The sequence below is a fragment of the Ursus maritimus genome, unplaced genomic scaffold (assembly GCF_017311325.1).
Source record: "Ursus maritimus isolate PB19 unplaced genomic scaffold, ASM1731132v1 scaffold_34, whole genome shotgun sequence".
NCBI lineage: Eukaryota > Metazoa > Chordata > Mammalia > Carnivora > Ursidae > Ursus > Ursus maritimus.
In genome coordinates, this window is record NW_024426008.1 from 19331090 (window position 1) to 19352011 (window position 20922).

At 44.5% G+C, this 20922-nt stretch overlaps 1 protein-coding gene across 2 annotated transcripts in view; it reads left to right on the top strand.

Annotated features, from left to right (window-relative positions):
• The window catches only part of DOCK8 (dedicator of cytokinesis 8), a 220386-nt gene that overhangs the window by 185861 nt on the left and 13603 nt on the right, over positions 1 to 20922 (top strand). For both annotated transcript variants that reach the window (XM_040620284.1, XM_008690931.2), the window contains 11 exons: positions 1683 to 1779; positions 3139 to 3273; positions 4308 to 4460; positions 5579 to 5737; positions 6387 to 6487; positions 7213 to 7405; positions 12565 to 12708; positions 13937 to 14068; positions 14774 to 14908; positions 16316 to 16405; positions 19376 to 19612. In XM_040620284.1, the coding sequence (XP_040476218.1) occupies positions 1683 to 1779; positions 3139 to 3273; positions 4308 to 4460; positions 5579 to 5737; positions 6387 to 6487; positions 7213 to 7405; positions 12565 to 12708; positions 13937 to 14068; positions 14774 to 14908; positions 16316 to 16405; positions 19376 to 19612 (1576 nt within the window). The remainder of the gene's footprint in view (positions 1 to 1682; positions 1780 to 3138; positions 3274 to 4307; positions 4461 to 5578; positions 5738 to 6386; positions 6488 to 7212; positions 7406 to 12564; positions 12709 to 13936; positions 14069 to 14773; positions 14909 to 16315; positions 16406 to 19375; positions 19613 to 20922) is intronic.

Below are 20922 nucleotides of genomic sequence, written 5' to 3' on the forward strand. Positions count from 1 at the left end.
AATTGAGAAACTTTGACAACAAAAATGAAAACCAGATCTAGGTCTGCATTGTCCCATGGAGCAGCCACATTAGTGCTACAAGTGAAACATACAGGCCAGATTTTGACAGTTTAGCACCAAAGAAGGAATGGAAAATATCTCATTAGTAATTTTTATAGTGATTACACATTGACAATTTCTTTTCTGCATTGGGTCAAGTAAAATATTTTCAGTTACTCTCACCTATTTCTTTTTGCTTTCTTTAGTGTGGCTACAAAATGGAGAATGACATACGTGTTTTTCATTATGTTTCTGTTGCGTAGCACTGCTCAAAATCGAAATCTACCGATTTAAAAATCTACGGTTTTTAAAAATAGCTTTCATATTTCACTTTTCTTACACAAATACTATCACTTGCAGAATGAAAAACAACAACATAGAGCCCCTTGGGACCAGAGAGCCTGTTCAAAACTTGAAAATTTTAAAGATTTTATTTATTTGTCGGGGGGGGGGGGCTAGCAGGGGAAGCAGCAGGCAGAGGGAGAAGCAGATGAGCCCAATGCAGGACTCTGTCCCAGGACCCTGGGATCATGACCTGAGCCAAAGGCAGACGCTTAACCGACTGAGCCCCCCCAGGCTCCCCAGCTTGGAAACATTTAAAACACAAGGAAACATTTATTCTGAGCCCTCAGTAGTATATAAGCAGTGGCAGAGCTCCCGTTGTTGGATGAAGGGGACTCAAGAAGAGGTGATTCTGGTCCAAGACTTGTGGGCTCACATCATGACGCCCCAACCTCTATGGCAACATACTGGCCTCTGGGGCATCTTGGGGAAATGAATTCTTCACCCTTCCCTTTTCTGGCCACTAAATTTAGATGATACAAAATATCCCTTCCCATCTTCACTTAGATTTTATGAGAATCAATGAACGAGTGCCTGAAACGTTCTGGTTCCTCAAAATGGAAACCGTGCTGAGAAGCGGTGCCAGGCAATTTCCCATTCCCTACCATTCCCTAGTGGCTAGTAACCAGTAACACCCAGCTGGATGTGCTATGACCTGCTGTCCCACAGGAATGCCACCTTGCTGCGCACTGGGGAGAAAACAAAAGGTCCCCACTTGACTGAGCAACCCTCAGGGGGGCCTTTGGGATGTCAAGAGACTGACTCTTCCCTGCCCCAGTTCAGAAGTAGCAGCTTTCCCAATCCAGCAGCACTGCTGTCTGCCAAATTCAGATCACACCCAGTCCGGCTCCCTCTGGCCTGTGGCAGAGGCTTCCCTTGATTCAGGTCTAGATTGGTTCTCATGCAGGAAACCCAGGAACGGGCCGAGGCTTCACACAGCAGTCAAGATTGTCTAGCCTGACTGGTAGTGGCAACCAATAATTGCTTTTCTCCCCATTTTGTTCTTTCTGTGACTGTCATCATTATTCGTAGTAGTGGGGCTGCGGATGACCTGTAGACTTGATCTGGAAAATCGTGTCCACCAGGCACTAATCTCAGAAAGTGCCCTGTACTGTTTGGTTACCTCTGGCCAGCTCCTCTGTTTTCACTTCAAGATGGACTATTCAGACATTTCTTTACGCCTTGGTGCATAGATTGCCATCCCTGGAATGTGGCCAGGTTTGATATGCTCTTTAATTTGACCTCTTTTTTTTTTTCTTTTCTTTTCTTTTCTTTTCTTTTCTTTTCTTTTCTTTTCTTAGAACAAAGGCAGAGTTAGATCAAGAAGCCCTGATCAGTGGCAATCTGGCTACAGAAGCAAATTTAATCATCCTGGATATGCAGGAGAACATTATCCAGGTGAGGACAACACACACCTGATCTGTTCAACATGAATATGTTTCCTGGAATTTAATAAGGAACTCTTTATGGAGAACTGGGAAAGAAACGTGATCCCAAAACGCCTTTTTTTTTTTTTTAACCATTTACAATAGTGTTCACCTTACAAATTCCAGAGATACTGAACATTCTTCTGGCTTCTTTGCCTCGCTGCTCACTTGGGTGCTTGACAAGGTGACCCTCAGAGTTAAATCTGCCAAGTGTGTACCGAGTGTATAACATAGCTGGTGGTTTATAGCTGATGATCAAGAATAGGGATGGTAGCTAGGGTTTTTGTTTTGTTTCTTTCATGGGCGAACTGCAGTTGAATCATGGTTGACATCTAGTATGGGAGCTAAGATTATGACTGGACCAGATGAAAAGGGTGCTAGGTCTGAATAATGAGGTCTACCTTGGACCAGGTTGGTGAAGCAAAGTCACTTGTAGCATGAATTTGCCATACCCGCTGCAGAAAAGCATAGTGCCACTATGAACGTTGCAGTAAGACAATTTACCGTACTAATTTTATCTCCTAAGTGAGTGTTTCCAAAAATTCCCAGAAGTCTACATGATAATGGGTTTTTTGGTTAACCTGAGAAAGGAGTCCCTCCATGTTTCCAGCGAGAAATCATTTATTTAGGTAGATTGAGTGTTGCTTTTTGGAGCTAGGAAAAGAAATGTTGTTGAAACCCAGGGAAACCTTAGTTATCCTACTTTTAGGTGGTTTAAATTCAAAGTCATTGTTATAGAAACATAAAGACAAAAAGTATGTGGTATCTTTGATATCTTAACTACTTGGCATCATATTGATTATATCTCTATCCATCACTGCTTTGACTGCTATATACTTACCAGTCCCCAAGATGCTTTTTTTCCCCCAAAGAAATGGCACTTTCTTGTCATTCCCTTTGGTGGTTTTAGTCTTGCTGTTCTATTTAGAAACGTGGCACCACCACACAGCCCCCTTTGTACTGGGAGGCTGACAATTGTGTTTTGAAGCCCACAAGGAAAGCTGTGGCTTCTATATAAAGAAAGAACATTCCAAGAGCTGTTGTCTGGGGTGGGGGGAGGTGTGCCTTATAACTTAGTTTAACAGCCCGGAATTGGACATAAATCCCAAACCATTTGGGAGTTTTGCAATAAAGTCATTTAGAAATAGGTCTTCAGCTGTCATGGTAATGGATGATGTGTGTGGAGGCCAAACGCCGAATATCTTAGACTAAGAGAGACGGAACGTCAGCATCGCTATGCTAATTGTCAAGAGCGCCAACTTGTGTCTTCACCCCTCCGCTCCCTGGCACAGCGCAGGGATTCAGTGACGCTGTTCTTCCTTCCCACCAGGCAAGCTCGGCTCTGGACTGTAAAGACAGCCTGCTGGGAGGTGTTCTAAGGGTCCTGGTGAATTCTCTGAGCTGCGATCAGAGCACCACCTACCTGACTCACTGCTTTGCGACACTCCGGGCTCTCATTGCCAAGGTAAACATGGGCTGCTTGTTTTCTTACTCCTAATTAAGAGCTGAGAGTCTCATCTGGCTTCACACTTCTCCCATCAGGTGCCCCAAAACCCACACGGCACGCTATTAAGTGACATCAAGGTAAAGGTTTTAAGTCTACCTAAGAATAAAGCAGATGCCCTGATTTCTTTTGAGAAGTCACCATTAAGAACAACAGTGGCTCTCACACTTGAAACGTGGACAGAACTATAGACATTTGACATGGCCACTCGCTGGAGATGTGAGAGCAAAAATAGCTGAGCGCCTTTACCTTTCACCCCTTTTAATACCACATCTGGGTGAGATTAATGTCCTAAACATGACACCTATCAGTAAGTCTTGCAAAACATCATGTCGTAAAATGAGAGAAGATTCAGAAGTAAATTTCTCATAGCCTGAATTATATAGATTTTTCTTACATCAAGTGGTCTAATGCAGTTTAATTTCTCCCCCTGGATTGGAAAAATCTCAGGTGGTACCTTCTTAATGGGATCTTTTACATTTTTTTAAGTTTATTTATTTATTTATTTATTTAAGTAATCTCTATGTCCGACATAGGGCTCAAACTCATGACCCTGAGACCAAGAGTTGCATGCTTTTCCAACTGAGGCAGCCAGGAGCCCGGGATCTTTTACATTTAGAAAGTAGAATTCTTCTGCTCTCCCCTGTCAGGATTATTTTCTCTTTCTTAGTCACCAGTTATTTCCTGGGGACTCAGTAAACACGGGATCCTTCCTGCAGAGAGGTGACTTTGCCAGCGAGTGCAACCTGGCTGACAATGCGGTTAACTACGCGGCCCTGAGCTTAGTGGTGAAGTTCATAATTAAATCTTAAGTCGGCTCCATTGTTTCGACTCATCTTCTGACTCAAGGAGCTCATTATCTTCATAGAGCAATGCATGAGCTCCTCTAGGCTTTCCGCTTGTCCCAGCAGACATTGCCTATTTCAACAGGCATCCAGTCCAGAAAAAACACGAAGGTGCCAAGGGCTGCCTCACGGCCTCTGTGTCTCTCGTAGTTCGGGGACTTGCTGTTTGAGGAGGAGGTGGAGCAGTGTGCGGACCTGTGCCAGCGAGTGTTACACCACTGCAGCAGCAGCATGGACGTCACCCGGAGCCAAGCCTGTGCCACCCTCTACCTCCTCATGAGGTTCAGCTTTGGAGCCACCAGTGTAAGCGCTCCCACCGGCGGGGTGGCCCAGAAATGGAGAGAAAGTCAGTGCAAAGCCTCGGTTGAGGAAAAGTTTGCGGGATCGCCATTTCCTTCTGTCCCATGGGAAGGCGACAACGGATGATGGAGATGGATAGCGGCCTTTGGGTTTGCAATCACAAGTGAAGAAGAAGACCGATGAATGCGGTGGTTTCCATCTGCGTGTTTCGAGGACAAGTGAATGAATATTGGGAGATTAAAAGTTGTCCTCTGTGGGGAAAAATACAGCAGGCAGGTTAAGAATTCAGAAGCGTTTGTCTTGTTTCCGAATTCTGATTGAATGGTACCGGGATGACCTACGGAGGAGAATTTGAATGAGCAGTATCATCTGCACCTGTGTTTTAATAGAAGCTTTGCAGCCTTTGGAATTCGGCTTTATTGCAGAAGAGTTCACCTTTGCTTTAGTTTATCTAGATTTTAGTGTATTTAGATTTATCTAGATCTTTGTTTAGTTTTATCTAGATTTTAGCTTATCGAGATTATTTACATTTGTGGTCATGTTAACGTACATGTCCAAGAGATCTTAAAAGATAAACTGGCCCAGAGGAAAAAGACAGGGTCCTTGTCATATGTAAGGCATAACTATTGAAAATATTTAGGACATTTTCTCGGGGACCCTCAGGATAATCATATTTTTCCATAGGGCTGGAAGGGAAGGAGAAACAGAAAGTCACTGCCTGTCCAAGGTCCCGAATCTCAGAAAGTGTGGCCATGGAGATACTGTTCCTTTTTCCAGTTCAAGTCAAGTTCCAAGAAGAGGAAAGTTGGTACAAAAGGATCCATCTTTGAGACCCAACTTTGTAGGAACCTCCCAGCCTTACAGCATGGAGGCCATCCAGTCCTCAATGAAAATTTAAAGGCAGCTGACAGATTTATGTCAGAGCAAAGTCCATTTAAACCATTTAAACAACAATATGAATCTTGTGCAAAGTAGAGCTCATATTTCATTGAGAGAAAAGGAAACGGTTGAGATGGGGTAAAAGAAGCACTGGGGAGTTCCTGGTGCCTGGCTCCGCCGCCTTCCATTATCTGCTAGCTGAGTGCCTCTTGTTTGTTCCATCTTTCCTCTTCCTGATGCAGAACTTTGCAAGAGTGAAGATGCAAGTCACCATGTCTCTGGCATCTTTGGTGGGCAAAGCACCAGACTTTAATGAGGAGTACCTGAGAAGATCCTTGAGGACGATCTTGGCCTATGCAGAAGAGGACACAGCCATGCAGGCCACTCCTTTCCCCACCCAGGTAAGCTGAAGAGGGTGCCTTATCTCACACACAGGTTCAGGATCAGACAGGTATAAACTTGGGTATATATATGTGTGTGTGTATACTGTGTATTCATGTATTATATATAATATGTAATTATATAGCAGTTCTGTGTTATATATAAGATTTATAAATATGTATATATATGTATTTAATATACAACACACTATATATTATATACAATATATAATATATAGCATACTGTATATTGGTTACTATATATATATTAGTTATTAGCCATATATATATATATATTTATGTAAATAACGTAAGCTAAAGTCCTAAGCTGCCTCTGATTTGGTATAAAAAGACCTGATGTTCCAGAGTACAGTTGAGGGTTCTTCTAGGTTGCAAATAACTGAAACTAGTTCAAGTTACTTTAAACAAGAGGGAAGATAGTATAAGGATTCAGAGCTAATTCATGGATCCCAAGGGCCAACTCACATCTGGGCCTCCGAAGCACATGGACCTGCAAAGATGAAGGCCATGCAGGGTCCATCCAGCCTTCCCTCCACCTGTGAGTTCTGCTCCCACAGAGAAGCCCGCCTGTGGCGCTCCCAATGCAGCCCTAGCTTGGTACCATGGATGACAAAGCCAGGATTGTTTAGAGGTGTTCGCTTTTTTGCAGGTGGAAGAACTTCTCTGCAATCTGAACAGCATCTTATATGACACGGTGAAAATGAGGGAATTTCAGGAAGATCCCGAGATGCTTATGGATCTCATGTACAGGTACACTTTTCTGATAAAGTCAGAGGGTGTCAGCTGAGGGTCTAGGGTTTGTCACTGTGGAGGTCTTGGTAGTGTCATTATCTTGGTCCATGTGGGTTCAGTTTTGGATGGCATCCTTTGCATATGTAGAAATTAATATTCAGAGTGGACTGATTCATGTACATATTTTTAGAAATATCCCCCTAATTTAAACTGAGGTATCTTTTACAAAGAAGGAGAGAAAAGAACTATTATCATACGAATTATTTCCTATATGTTTTTTTCCAGTTATATTTGGACAGAGATGTATAGTTTTATTTAGAAATCATATTTTACTTTATAGTTTCAAACTGTCTTAAGGTCCTTGTTCAGGAGAAACTACTTACAGAAATAAATTGGATCGGATGTGATGTCGTAGATGGGTCGTACTTTTGTTGTTATTCTGAGAGGAAGGAAAGAAAAGGAAGAAAATTGCTAGAGATCCATTAAAATAGACCTCGTTTGATTGGGCCTTTTTCTTCCCCATAAAACTTTAAGTAAATGCTATTTCTTGATGTCCAGCACACCCTACCTGTGGAATGAAAACAACTAGACTGATAAATGTTTGCTTTTTCTCTCATTTTTTGAACAGGTGGGGAAAACCTCTAAGGGGGGGGGGATCCTTTGGGAGAAAAAAGTGGCCATGCACAGTAGAAAAACAGTGTCATTAACCAGCTGTCCTTGAAACGTTCTCCATCTGTCCTCAGAATTGCCAAGAGTTACCAGACCTCTCCTGATCTGCGGCTGACCTGGCTCCAGAACATGGCCGAGAAACACACCAAGAAGAAATGCTACACGGAGGCAGCCATGTGCCTGGTGCACGCGGCTGCCTTAGTGGCCGAGTACCTGAGCATGCTGGAGGACCACAGCTACCTGCCCGTGGGCAGCGTCAGTTTTCAGGTGGGGGGCAAATGCAGCTTCTCCTTGAGAGCCATGGTTCTCAACTGGGGGTGGTCTTGCCTCCCAACCCAGAAGGCATTTGAAGATCTCTGGAGACATTTCTGGTTGTTACAACGGGGGGGTGGTGGTGGTGAGGGGGAGCATTGGCATCTGACACGTATAAGCCAGGGACACTGCTGAACATTCTACAATGCATATGTGGCCTCAAATGTCAGTAGTGCCAAGGCTGAAAGAAATCTGCTTTAGTTCTTATATTTGCCTCTTCTAATTGCTTTACTATCTTACTAACTTGGTTTTGTTTTTGTTTTTTTTTTAACTATTTACAATAAATATAGAGTTGACAGGCACTCTGGGCATTCCCAAACACTCAGATCCATGATTTCATTTGACCCTCTGCATCCACCAGTAAAGCAGGCAGATAGGCAAGGGACTATGACTCCTACTTAACAGATGACAAAACTGAGAGAGCAGTTTTTCTAAGGTCACTTAAACTCTTTCTCAAAGACTTAGAGTTGGCACAGTACATTGACAACTGGGAAAGTATTTTCCAGACACTAGAGAAATGATTTCCTGCACGACCCATTCCTTGGATCACATGGCCCAACTCTGTAGCATTCCACACTTCAGTCCCAAAGCGAGGAAGAACCACGTTGACCTGGGAAGAGCAAAAGGGAGCTGAACCAGTACTTTCTTAGGATAAGCTGAATATTACCCACAGTTAGCAAAGGGAAATGGTCTACCAGGTCTGAAAATTGACTCAGGGCTAGGATGCTCAATGGCCACTTGGATAGCTTTTGCTGAATAGTTTAATACAGTCTTTAGAGAAAATAAAAGTTTTATGAGTCCTTTTGTAAGAGAGATAATCTGCAGAAATGACTCCCCTTGAAACCACGAACAATACAGTACGGTAACAGAGCCCTTTTCAAGCCAGACTCACAGTCATTTGTAAGTGCCTGTATTATCCTTGTTTGAATCTATATGACTGGTTTTATAAAAGGCTTTTTTCCAGTATTGTTCTTCAACACAATTTTGCGATGGCCATGTGAACCAGAGGGAGAGGACAATTCAGAGTAGCTTCCGCAGGCTTTGCGAAGAAGTCACTGAAACCGTTGCTGGGGGTGCCAGGAGCTTCTGATTCCCTTGAACTCTTTCACCTGTGCACCTGTTTGCTTCTTATTATTAACTCCTCCTTTCTTACGGCATTCGGTAACAATAATATTTATTCTAACATTTCATCCTCAGCAAATCACTTCTGTTCTCAGTTCAGAAATGTGTGTTATAAAGGCCAAAAATGAAATTCTTATCCAAAAAGCGTAAAAATATCACATCTGATTTTCATTCACATAAAAGCAAAGAAAGTTACAAAAGTAATTTGATATGTATCTGCTTCTTTCATCACATTTATTTTGGCCGTTTGATATTATCAAGGGTAAATATTTTAAGTGCTACTCTTTCAATTCCCAGAAAATCTTTGGGTTTTTTACTCAATGTTGAATCGTATCATCCTCTTTCCATGCTTTATTAACTGAACTATTTCATATCTTTCTTTTATGCCTTTTTGACTGTTACTATATTCTATTTGGATATTTGTCACCTAAATATTAATGGCATTTCATTATTGACTCTCATATTTGGTAAGCTTGAGAATTCTAATTTCTCCTAGAATTCATTTGATTTGCTTATCATAAGCCATGCCAAGGCAAGATAGAGCAGTTATTCTAGAACCAACAGAAAACCTCCACATTGTCCCTACAGGGGAACATTTAGCTCTATTTTTCATATCTCTATATCCATTCCTTTATTCTTCTAGATGATATTTATTGAGCACTTACTGTGTCCTCATGAACTTTACCTTCTAGCCAGGGAGAGCGGCATCATCTAACTATTCTATTCCTTATTCAATTACAATTATGATAAATGCTGTAAGAAAGAGGTACAAGATGCCAGGAGTGTTTATAATCTGACCTAACCTGGGGGTCGTGGGAAGCTCAGAAGGACCAGGAAGGTGAAGGGGGAAGCAGAAGGAGTTGCAAAGTATGAGGTCTTCATGATACACAGAACACGGTGAGGTAGGTGTTCTCGGCTACGGAAGAGAAGCCAAATCATGTTGTTGCTTTTGAGCCAATTCTTTTCCCTCGAAGGAGACATACCAAATCTTTTTGGAAATGTATGCTTGCAAGTGACAGAATACCAAACCTAGACTGACCTAGGGTGGAAATGGAATTTATCAGCTTGCATGAGGGAGGCGAGCTGGGAGCAGCACCCACCAAACCGAAAGGAGGGACGCAAACCATGTCATCAGACCTCAGTGTTGTCACCACTTCCTGTCTCTGCTTTCCTGTACATCGACTTCATCCTGCACGGGCTTCCCATGCCCACTAGAAGTGTTTAGGTTTATGCCTTCCCAGGTTGAAGACCAGGAGAATAGAGAGATGGCTCATTTCTAGCAGTTGCTGAGAAAGTCTCAGTGCATCTTATTGGTTCTGACAGGCTCATGTGCTCATCCCTGAGCCAATCAGAGTGGCCAGAGAAATGGAATGCTCTGATTGGCTGGGCCAGAGTAGAGGTCTGCACCTGGACTTGTGGATGGTTCCCCAGGATGCCTTACTCTACAAAAGGATAAAGGACCTCTGGACAGCATTAACAACAGATGTCCAGAGTTGACTTCTCAAATGCTGTGTGCTTTAGTTTTCAACCTCGTTCTGCTCCAATAAAATTGAATTTTTGGAAAAGAATTATAAACAGGAGATAAATAATTCTGTGCAAGGAAAATAACTTTGAGGCCACTGAATTCCAAGGCACTGAGCTCGTTGAAATTCTATGCCCCAGACTGCCGTGTTTATTCCACAAATGTAGATATGGATACATTCTCAGATCCTGCTCTGACTTTTACCTCCCTGATTCTGAAGCCAGGGAAGTCTGCCAGAATCCTTTCCCTCTAGTTACAGCTAAGAAAGCTACATTACTTCAGATCTGTTCCTCTACCTGTAGAAAATTGCATACAATTCTCATAGCACTCATTTCTCAAGTTATTAGATTCTTTCAACTGAATCCCTGGGACCTTCTGTTATTTCCAGTTTGGAAACATTATAATAGAAAGACCGGGTTTGGAAAAAAGACTGGTCACAAGAGATTCTGAGAGCCTCCTATATTCCTAAAACTACATTAAAATCTTAGATGTGAAGATAGAGGACTGTGACAGCTCTTTTCTTTGATTGTTAAGGTTGATTCGCTTGATTTTGCTAACCAGGCCAGGAAGCAGATCATTTTACTTCACAGGCCAACTCTGGTCAGTTGGTCGTGAATTTTGAGAATACAGTTGACCCTTAAACAACACAGGGGCACCCCCCACCTAGTCAGAAGTCCACAGATAGGGGCGCCTGAGTGGCACAGCGGTTAAGCGTCTGCCTTCGGCTCAGGGCGTGATCCCGGCGTTATGGGATCAAGCCCCACATCAGGCTCCTCCGCTATGAGCCTGCTTCTTCCATTCCCACTCCCCCTGCTTGTGTTCCCTCTCTCTGTCTGTCTCTATCTCTGGCTGGCTGTCTCTATCTCTGTCGAATAAATAAATAAAATCTTTAAAAAAAAAAAAAAAAAGAAGTCCACAGATAACTCAACTTCCCCCAAAACTTAACTACTAATAGCCTACTGTTGAACAGACACCTTAGTGGTAACATAAACTGTTGATTCACCTGTGTTTTGTATGCTAGATGTATGATATATTCTTACAATAATACCTAACTTCTCCTTAATATCTTTGGTATTTCTAAACTACACGGTTTGTCAGTTTTTTCAAATTGTCACAAATCTCAAAAGATTTTTCCAATATATTTTTTAAATTGATTTTATTTAAATTCGATTAGTTAACATGTAGAGTATTCTTAGTTTCAGAGTCCAGTATATTTTCGAAAATGCATATAAGTGGACCCGTGCAGTTCAAACCAGTGTTGTTCAAGGACTGACTATATATCTAAACTTCAAGGGAAATGGTGCTATAGTTGATTAGTTATGCCTGCTACCAGTGTAGGAATAGGAAGGAGTGGCATGTGTGCTGCCTGTTTGCAATCTCTAAGCTGGGAAGATATCTCATGGCTTTTACGTGCTATATGCGTTTCGTCTACAGCTGTGAGACAGGTTGAAAAAAAAGACTTTTAACATGTCAAGAGTATGAGAGTCACTGCAAGGGCCAGAGCTGGGGTGAGGCAAGAGGCGCCTAAGGGGCAAAATGTAAGGAAGCACTCACTCCTAGGGTCAAGCAAGTTCAGAGTCATCACTTCCTGAGATTGGGTGGACCCTGGGATTGAATGCCTCTCTAAAGGTTGTGCCCTCGGTTTCTCACTTGGTTCATCCTAGCCCGGGCCCTGGTTACTGCACTCTCTGCTGGAGACTTTAAACTCTATGGTTTGTGTAAAGGAAATCTTGAAAAAAAGAACAAAATGGGAGACAACAATAAAGGTTGCATTGCCATCAACATGGCCACCAAGAGGACATTCTCGTTGGCTATTATTGTATAATATGGCTGTTCACCTGCAAGTCAAGTCAGTAGCAACGCACCTCCAAGGTTCACTGGGCTGCTGAAGCACGAGTCTCATTAGCTGTTAATTGGTCTTTGCCTTTTTTTTTTTTTAAGATTTTATTTATTTACTTGAGAGAGAGAGACAGCCAGCGAGAGAGGGAACACAAGCAGGGGAAGTGGGAGAGGAAGAAACAGGCTCCTAGCAGAGGAGCCTGATGTGGGGCTTGATCCCAGAATGCCGGGATCACGCCCTGAGCCTAAGGCAGACGCTTAACGACTGAGCCACCCAGGCGCCCCTGGTCTTTGCCTTTTTAAAAACCATGACCCCTGCTGGATGTCCCATAGGGTCTTTCATGACAGTAACTCAGTTGTTCCTACACTGAGGTAAGTGTCCTTTGTGTATGTCCTAAAGGTCAAAAAGAAAAGAAAATTGTAAGTTTTGAAGACCAGTTGCTCAGTGTATCCTTTCAAAATAAATGGCAGCCAGAGCGTCTTGTGGGTGGACTTAGAGACATTCTATAATCACAGGCTCTGTGAGGATCTTTGAACGCACGCTGGCTCAGTGCCCCATCTTGGGTTCCTCTCGTACCCTTTGTTAGTCCGGTCCCCCTGTTCTCTGGGCTTATACTGGGATCTCTTTCAGAACATTTCTTCCAACGTGCTGGAGGAGTCTGCGGTCTCCGATGACACCTTGTCACCCGATGAGGACGGCGTGTGTTCAGGCCGGTACTTCACCGAGAGCGGCCTGGTGGGCCTCCTGGAGCACGCCGCTGAACTCTTCAGCACGGTCAGTGCTCACAGGGGTCCCGGGGCCTCCGCGTGGGCCAGACTCCCAGCGCCATGAATGCCAGTCTTCACCCCGAGCCGGGCGCACCTCCTGCTGGGCTGTGCAGGGCTGGGGGGGGGTGGTGGCCCCAGATGACTTTGATGTATGCAAATTGCATCAGTTCTGCTGGGAGCCAAGAAAGCCTTTCATCACTGCAATATTCTGGTTTTCATGGCAGGCTCTTCGGCTGCACAGCAGTTACACTGTATTATTTCCATTTAATAGGGTGGAAATTAGGCCACAGAGAGGTGAAATGGCTTGTCCAGGGTTACACCACAAATGATGAGGCATGTTCTCACTCCCTCGTTTTCCCTCCGGTGGAAAAAAATATTGGGGCGGAGCCACTGGGAGGAGAGGGAGGGAATAGATGGACCGGCTGTCTTTCTGACAACTAGGTAGTCCTCAGGATTGGCGCAAAGCAGGACCAGCTCAGAGAACGGTGGGAGGGCAAACCACTAAGACTCCCCTCACTTGCCTAGTCTGGGTCTACACACTCCTGATAAGAGAAAAAAAATAGGTAGATTAAGTAAGTGCGATTCAGGGTAGTGGAGAAAGTCTCTTGCCCATTTTCATGTTAATAACCCCACTCCTCCCCCCCCCCAGTTGTAAGCCAAGTAAATATCTAACACTTCACTATGTTTAGCTAATCCACTTTTATGTTCATCTGTATAGTTTTCTTTCTTTTCTACGTTTCATTTCCAAGTTTCCTACCTTACGACCTCTATGTATTTTTTGTTTTAACTATCTTTTCTTTTTTCTGCTTTCCATTTCAGGACTCAGAGAAAGAGCAATATACTTCCATTTTTCCTAAAATTCAAGAAAGTGAACTAGTTAGAATCCTACCAACTCCTTTTAGGCATGCATCAAACATCTGGCTAAGGGTGACCCCTGATGACATTTAACTATGCCAGAGCTGCCTTCCTGAGTAGTTACGTGCCCCTGCTGCCAATCTCCTGTTTTTATTCCTTGGAAACCCTTTTGCCCACTTAACATCATCATATAGGACCATTTAGCGCATGTCTAGTTCCGTTTGCGTGCTCCGGCCGTCCCAGAGAAGCCCAGACATCACTCTTGCTCTGTAAAATATTGTGGCGCCCATTACTAATCCATCCTCCACCACATAACGAACTCTGGATGTTCTTCTTAACTGTCGCCTGGATTAAATTCTTGTTGATTTTCTCTTTCCAAGGGAGGATTGTACGAGACGGTTAATGAGGTCTACAAGCTGGTCATTCCCATCCTGGAAGCACACAGAGACTTTCGGAAGCTGACCTCCACCCACGACAAGCTACAGAAGGCTTTTGACAGCATCATTAGCAAGGTAGCTGGGGAGCCTGGCCAGCAGGTCCTGTTACCTGGCAGCAGGTGACCCTGTCCCAGAGATCCTTAGTCCTGCTTCCTCTCTAGTGAGCGATTTGCCTTGAGCACATCATTGCTGTCGCTCTTACCTACCCAATGGAGAGGGGCTGGGAATAGGTAGAGAACCAGGGTTCAGACAGTTCAGACTGAAAGAAAGCACCTGGATGACTGCACAACCAGGAAATGTGAGGATTTTTAAAGTTCACTTCAAAGAAGTCCTAGAAATCTTTCATGGCATTTCTTTCTTTCTTTCTTTCTTTCTTTCTTTCTTTCTTTCTTTCTTTCTTTCTTTCTTATTTCCGAAGTTTCTTCCATAAACATTGCATTTTTTTAAAGGCGTGATTTCAGTTTATATTAGCCATAGGAATAAAATGCTTTGTGGGTGCCTGGGTGGTTCAGATGGTTAAGCCTCTGCCTTCAGCTCAGGTCATGATCCCAGGGTCCTGGGATCAAGCCCCACATCTGGCTCCCTGCTCCACAGAGAGCCTGCTTCTCCCTCTCCTTCTGCCTGCCACTCCCCCTGCTTGTGCTTCGTCTCCCTCTGTCAAAGAAATAAATAAAATCTTCAAAAAATAAATAAATAAAATGTTTTATAACACAATAATAGAAGAATCTTGCCCTTTCCAAGCCTATAGATCCTCAAAAATGACCTTATTTTGCTCACTAGGGTCACAAGAGAATGTTTGGGACTTACTTCCGAGTTGGTTTCTATGGATCCAAATTTGGGGATTTAGATGAGCAGGAATTTATTTACAAAGAGCCTGCTATTACCAAGCTCCCTGAGATCTCTCACAGACTAGAGGTAAGAAAAGTTCTTGACAATGTATACTTCATGAACACAAGTTAGAGTGGGTCATTGCCCCCCCCCAATTATGGATTTGTCATTGATCTGTATAAAAATTTATTCACATTGCATTTATAATGTGAAGGTATTAGGTGAGATCATAAGGTAAAGCAGGATTTGGAGAATTTTTCCCTAAGATTCTGCATTTGCTTGTCCAAATTTATGAATTTATAGGGTGAGTATTTGTTTTCAAGACTACCCAAAAGTCAGTTGATGTCATGTGCTTTCCTGTCACTCTTTAAATTTTAGTAATGGTTTTTCAGCCTTAAGATTATTACCTTGACTTTGAATCTGGCCAAATTACTGAGTTATCCCTAGGAAGTGTTGTAGTCATCCTTTTGGTATCATCGGACAACACATCCCCCTTCTGACACAGAGATGCTCACAGTAGCCACACCATGACCACAGTGAGCTCTTGCTGCTGAGCTGGTCCAAGGAGCCCTCCTCTACAGCTCATCGGAGTCGGTGTCCCATCTCGTAGGCTGGAAGCCCCAACTCCAACCTGCTGTCTACTTTTGATCCATAATGTCATAGAAAAAAGCAGCATATTCCTAGAGGAAAGGATGGAGAAAAAGGAAAACAGCCTAGAGAAAAGTGAGAAAAGCAGACATGGAAAGGGCCAAGCACTAAGAACTCAGGAGGAAAGTCAAGGCGTGCCCTCCAAACAAAACCTTCTGAGTAACTGGGGTTCCCTGAAGTGCTGACACTTATTTCAATTCATGCCTTACGCCTGCTTGTATTGCTTTGAATTTATGCTTTTTCATGGCTGTAAAACTTAAAACACTTTAGTTGCCAAATTGTCCTTATGCTATCCACCCCTGGAAAATAAGAGACTTTAATTCCTACTTAACTCAAAGAAGCCATGGCCCAGAGTGGTTGAGTAACTTGCCCAAAGTCATTCAGCTCATGAGAAGGAAAACTAGCAATTGACCCCAGGCCGCTTGGTTCCCTAATATGTTTCTCCACCATAGGACTAGAAATGTATGATTTGTCTTCTTGTGAAATGTGGTTTGTCACATTCTGGGAAGCCTAGTGAGTGACCTCCAAGTTCCTAGGGCACAAAAGGCCAGAAGTAAATAGTGCCATTCCCCTGGAGCTGCTTCGGGAAATATGAAGACATTGGTAGAATTAGAGGTCAAGCACACTTATTTTAGGGAAGCAGCCATCAGTTTGCAATGCTGCGCTTCCTTATATTTTTATTTTTGTCTCCAGAAATGCTAACTTGCCTCATTAGCTCAGAAAGACTTCCAATAATCAGTGAGCAAATTCTTCCTTACACTGTTTCAAACTTACTCCATTTCTGAGACACAGAGAATTGCATTACATTAAAATAACCTTTATCATCTGTTGGTTCTTCTTGCCTAGGGATTTTATGGCCAGTGTTTCGGTGAGGAATTTGTGGAAGTGATAAAAGACTCAGCTCCTGTGGACAAAACCAAGTTGGATCCTAACAAGGTATGGAGAAATTTGCAAAAAATCACCCTCAGGCTCTGATGCCCTTCGTTCTACCCCCAAAACATAATATGACCTCCTCTGTCTGGGCTCTCAAAGTCATTTAAATGTGACCAAACTTTGTTGTCGAGGGTTCAACTATTATATGGTTAGGTCTTAAAGAAACCATATTCCAAGGCAGGAACCATAAGAGCTGCCATTTATTAAACACCAACTGTGTGCCTGGCACTGCATCAGGCCCTTTGTGTGCATCACTTCATTTCATCCTCCAAGAGCCCTTTGAAGTAGGTGTGGTTATTCCTATTTTACAGATGAGAAAACTGAGGTACAAAATTGTCAAGCAGCTTTCCAGGATCACGCAAGTGTCCAAGCCAGGACCCAAGCTCAGGGTCTGTCCTCTTGATCACTGTTCTTTATTGCCTTTCTATGCAAACTTTACACTCAACTTCAAACATACTGAAAAGATGCAAACTTCTCACTGCCAGTGCTTAATGGCACCCTGCTCTAGGCTGCAGGAATTTCTTCTGGCCACGTGCAGGGCCCCGTGACATTGGGGGAATGATGAGAAGGGCTTGGACCTCAGTGACCTCCCTTTGTCACAGAGAGCGTATTCTGTCCCATCCCCGGCTGGGTGTGCCGCATCCAGTTTGGACACTCCCCACCGTGAGCCTGTGGCAGGGGCAAAGGCCTGCACAGCCCTGCCCTCTCTTCTGACACCAGCCTCGGGCCACCCGCACATCTGACCAAATGGTTACTAATTTGGGGGTTCCTGTGGCAGCCCTCAGGTTAGGGAATTCACTAGAGTGACTCATAGACCTCAGGAAAGTGCCTTATGACAATGACAGTTTTATGATAAAGGGTACACAGAAGGCAAGGTCTGGGAAGGACCCCAGCGCTTCCATGCCCCCTCCTTGTGGACTTCGGGCATGTCCCCTAACCCCCGCCCTTGCCCAGCACGTCTATGTGTTCACCTGTCAGGAAGCTCCATATAGTCTTGCTGTCCAGAGCTTAGTGTCCGGGCACGACTGATTAACTCAGGAGCCACATTACTGAACTCAAGTCTCCAGCCCCCACCTCCCCTCCCTGGTTGAGGCCAAAGTCAGCCCGGAGTCTCAACCCTCTAATCACATGATTGGTCTTTTGGGTGACCAGCCCTCATCCTGGGACCCACCAAGCTTGGGTCACCTCATTAAAATACAAAGACACTCCTATCCCTCAGGACATTCCAAGGGTTTTGGAAGCTGCGTGCCAGCAAGTGCAGACAAAGACTAGATAAATTCCTTAATGTATCACGGGTGCTGTCCTCCCGCTCAGCCCACCTCATAGACCGATGTGTGCGTGAGGCCGTCTAAGCTGCTGGGAATAATGCAAGTTCAAGGTATTTATGAAACGCTGGGGCCAGAAGAGCGTTTGCCATCTGGCAGGCCTGGAAAGTGAAGAGTCCAAACTGTTCCCTCAGTTCTGTCCTCCAGGATATTAAGGAGATGATGCAAGTAGGGAGGAACTGACCAAACGTAAGAATTTGTTTTTCTCCAGATTTCAGAAGACTTGCTCACTTGAGACACCTTCCCTAGTCAAGGCCTAAGGTAGTGAGTGTGGTAAGAGCTGAGCTAGGCTTAGACAGAGGTGTCGGAGGTCCTTGGAAGATAGGCGTGCACAGCCCATGCCGCGAACAGTCGCCAGTGACGTCCCTGACACACGGTACACTTGTCCCTTCTTCTAAAATGCCCAAGGCAGGTGCTGAGAGTTTTAGTTGAGAGGCAGAACCCAGAACGACAGCCGGAGTTCATCACACTAAATAGTGATTTACGGGCTGAGGTCAATGACGTCCCCACCCTTTTCATCGGGTGGTATTACAAAGACTGTGGTCACTGTCATTCTTTTTTTTTTTTTTAAAGATGCCTTCTTTCTTAGTAAGTGCCCTTCTTCAGTGTGTGTGTGTGTGTGTGTGTGTGTGTGTGCACGTGCACGCAGATTTTTAAATGAAGTACGTGCGGTGACGTTCACGTTCCTGGTGTTGAGTTCTGTGAGTTTCGACAAACACGTTTAGCCACCACCAAGAAGAGTTCCATCACCCCCAAATATCTCCCCGTGCCTCTCCCTTCTGCTCTGAACCCCTGACTGTTGTTGATCTGCCATCCGTCTCTGTAGTTTTGCCTTTTCCAGAAGGTCGTATAAATGGAACCCTGTAATCATAAGCGCAAGCACACAGTCCTGTGAGTCTGGCTCTGTCACTGCTCAGTGCACGTGGGAGTCGTCCGTGTGGTAGTAGTCCGTTCTCTTGTCCTGCGGACTCGCGTTCTGTCATCTGGCCGTACCACCGTCTGTTTACCCATCCCCCGCAGGAGGCGTGCTTGAGTTATTTCTGGGTTTTGTCTATTATGAATTCTGCTGTAGACAAGGTGTGTGAAGGTGAGTTTTCGCTTCTCTTGGACACACACGTCAGAGCGGGGTTCAGGGATCGGATGGCCAGTGTCATCTATCTGTGTAAGGAGTGGCTAGCCAATGTTAGAAGGGGCTGTCCCGCTCTGCACTCCTACCGTCGGTATGTGAAAGTTCCAGCACCTCTCCATCCCTGGCCATGCTCAGGATTGTCACTCGCCTTCAGCCTGGCCATTCTCCTAAGTGGGTAGTGGTCGTGGTGGCTCCAAAAAGGAAAGCTTGTCTGTTCTGAATAGCAGTTTGCGAACTCTTGTACCAAGTGTCAGTGGGACCAGTGAGGTCGGCGTGGAGGGGCAGCTTGGAAACCTGACTTCACACAGGCACGCAGCCTTGTCCTTCTCGCCCGCAGCCCTTTGTCTCCCTGGGGGTGCGGAGCAGGCCAGACGTCAGCCTGACGTGCTCAGCTTCTGTGGCTTTTGGACGGGCCCAGGGGTGGAGCAGTGGCGCTGTGTCCCAGCATGCCTCCCCAGTGCATCCTGGGTGGTGGCTTGCGGACGAGCTCATCTCCTCCTTCCCCCTTTTCCCCCTCAGGCCTACATACAGATCACTTTCGTGGAGCCCTACTTTGATGAGTATGAGATGAAAGACAGGGTAACATACTTTGAGAAGAATTTCAATCTGCGACGGTTCATGTACACCACCCCGTTCACCCTGGAGGGGCGGCCCCGGGGAGAGCTGCACGAGCAGTACCGGCGGAACACCGTCCTCACCACCATGCACGCCTTCCCCTACATCAAGACCAGGATCAGCGTCATCCAGAAGGAAGAGGTAATGGCCCCTGGAGCCAACGGGCTCGGGACTGAGGTCACCCCTGAATGCTGAGTCTCCTTCCAGGATGACACACACACACCTTCTCCGTGCTCCTTCCTGGGAGACTGGAGTGAAAACCAAAGAAAGGGACACACTGGAAATAGTATCCTGGGGGTTATCCCGTGACTCTGACGGCGCCAGGGAATCCCATTTAGGCAGCCACGCATTTCGTAGCATTACTTTATATTTAAATATTTTACATTTTGAAGTTATATCTTTAACATAAATAGAATGACAAAATGACAATATTTAACATGTATACTTTCATGATATGTTTATATGAAATATATATTTAAATTTTAAATATTTAATATTGAATTTTTATATATTTGGAAGCTTACAGGTGATTCAGACAGAGTTGTGTGATTAGTTAACAGAGACCAGAACAGCAAGCGAGTATCCGCATGAGTTGGTGATGAGCTGGAGGAAGGGCCCCATGCAAGACAGGCAAGGAGACCAGCTGGCCTCTAGTCCCAGATTCCTCCTGGGACATGGCCCAAGGCACTTATTTTCATTGAACTTCCTCATCTACACACTGACAGCAAGGACCCCTTTCTCTTCTCTGGGTCTACGTACAGTAGAAGACTTTGAATCCATTGTAAGAGGACTGATCAAGAAAGTGTCTTGAAACTAGACATAGTATAAACATTTTATTCTACTTTAAAATACAGATGTGGACATTTCTCTGTCATTCGGTTTATATAGGGCCCCAGCCTTCCCTGTGATTTGGGTTTGGCGGATCACAGCTCGGCATTGTCTTCTAGAATAAGCCTCACCCTTAATACACTGTCCATAATTTTCAGTTTTCATTTCTATAAAGCAGAGGAGGAGCTTAAAGATACTTGCTAAACAATATGAGGGCAGAGTCCTTCTGGGTTTTTATGACTTGCTTGCCCCTAGCCTTTTACAGTTGTCTTGCACACCTGATATGGCAGGAATCTTTACAGCGACTTACTTTCGTGATGCCTTGCCCCACCATTCAGCTTGGTGTTCATAGAAACAGTTCTGTTTCTTTCCACACCCACAGCTCATAGTTTGTGCATTCTTTAATTAGATGAGGTCATTAAAATAACAGGCGTAACAGGCATCATCAAGTTGCCGAACGCACCGAGCTGAACTGTGGTGAACGGATGCCTCAAGGGGCAGGAGCAGAAGTGACTGAGCTCACTGCCCACCGGCTAGGGTGTTCAGCTACCACATCAGAGAGCGAGCTTCGTGGATGAAGAAATCCTGAATGAGTGACTCAGTTAGGAGGAGGTTGGGTTAGA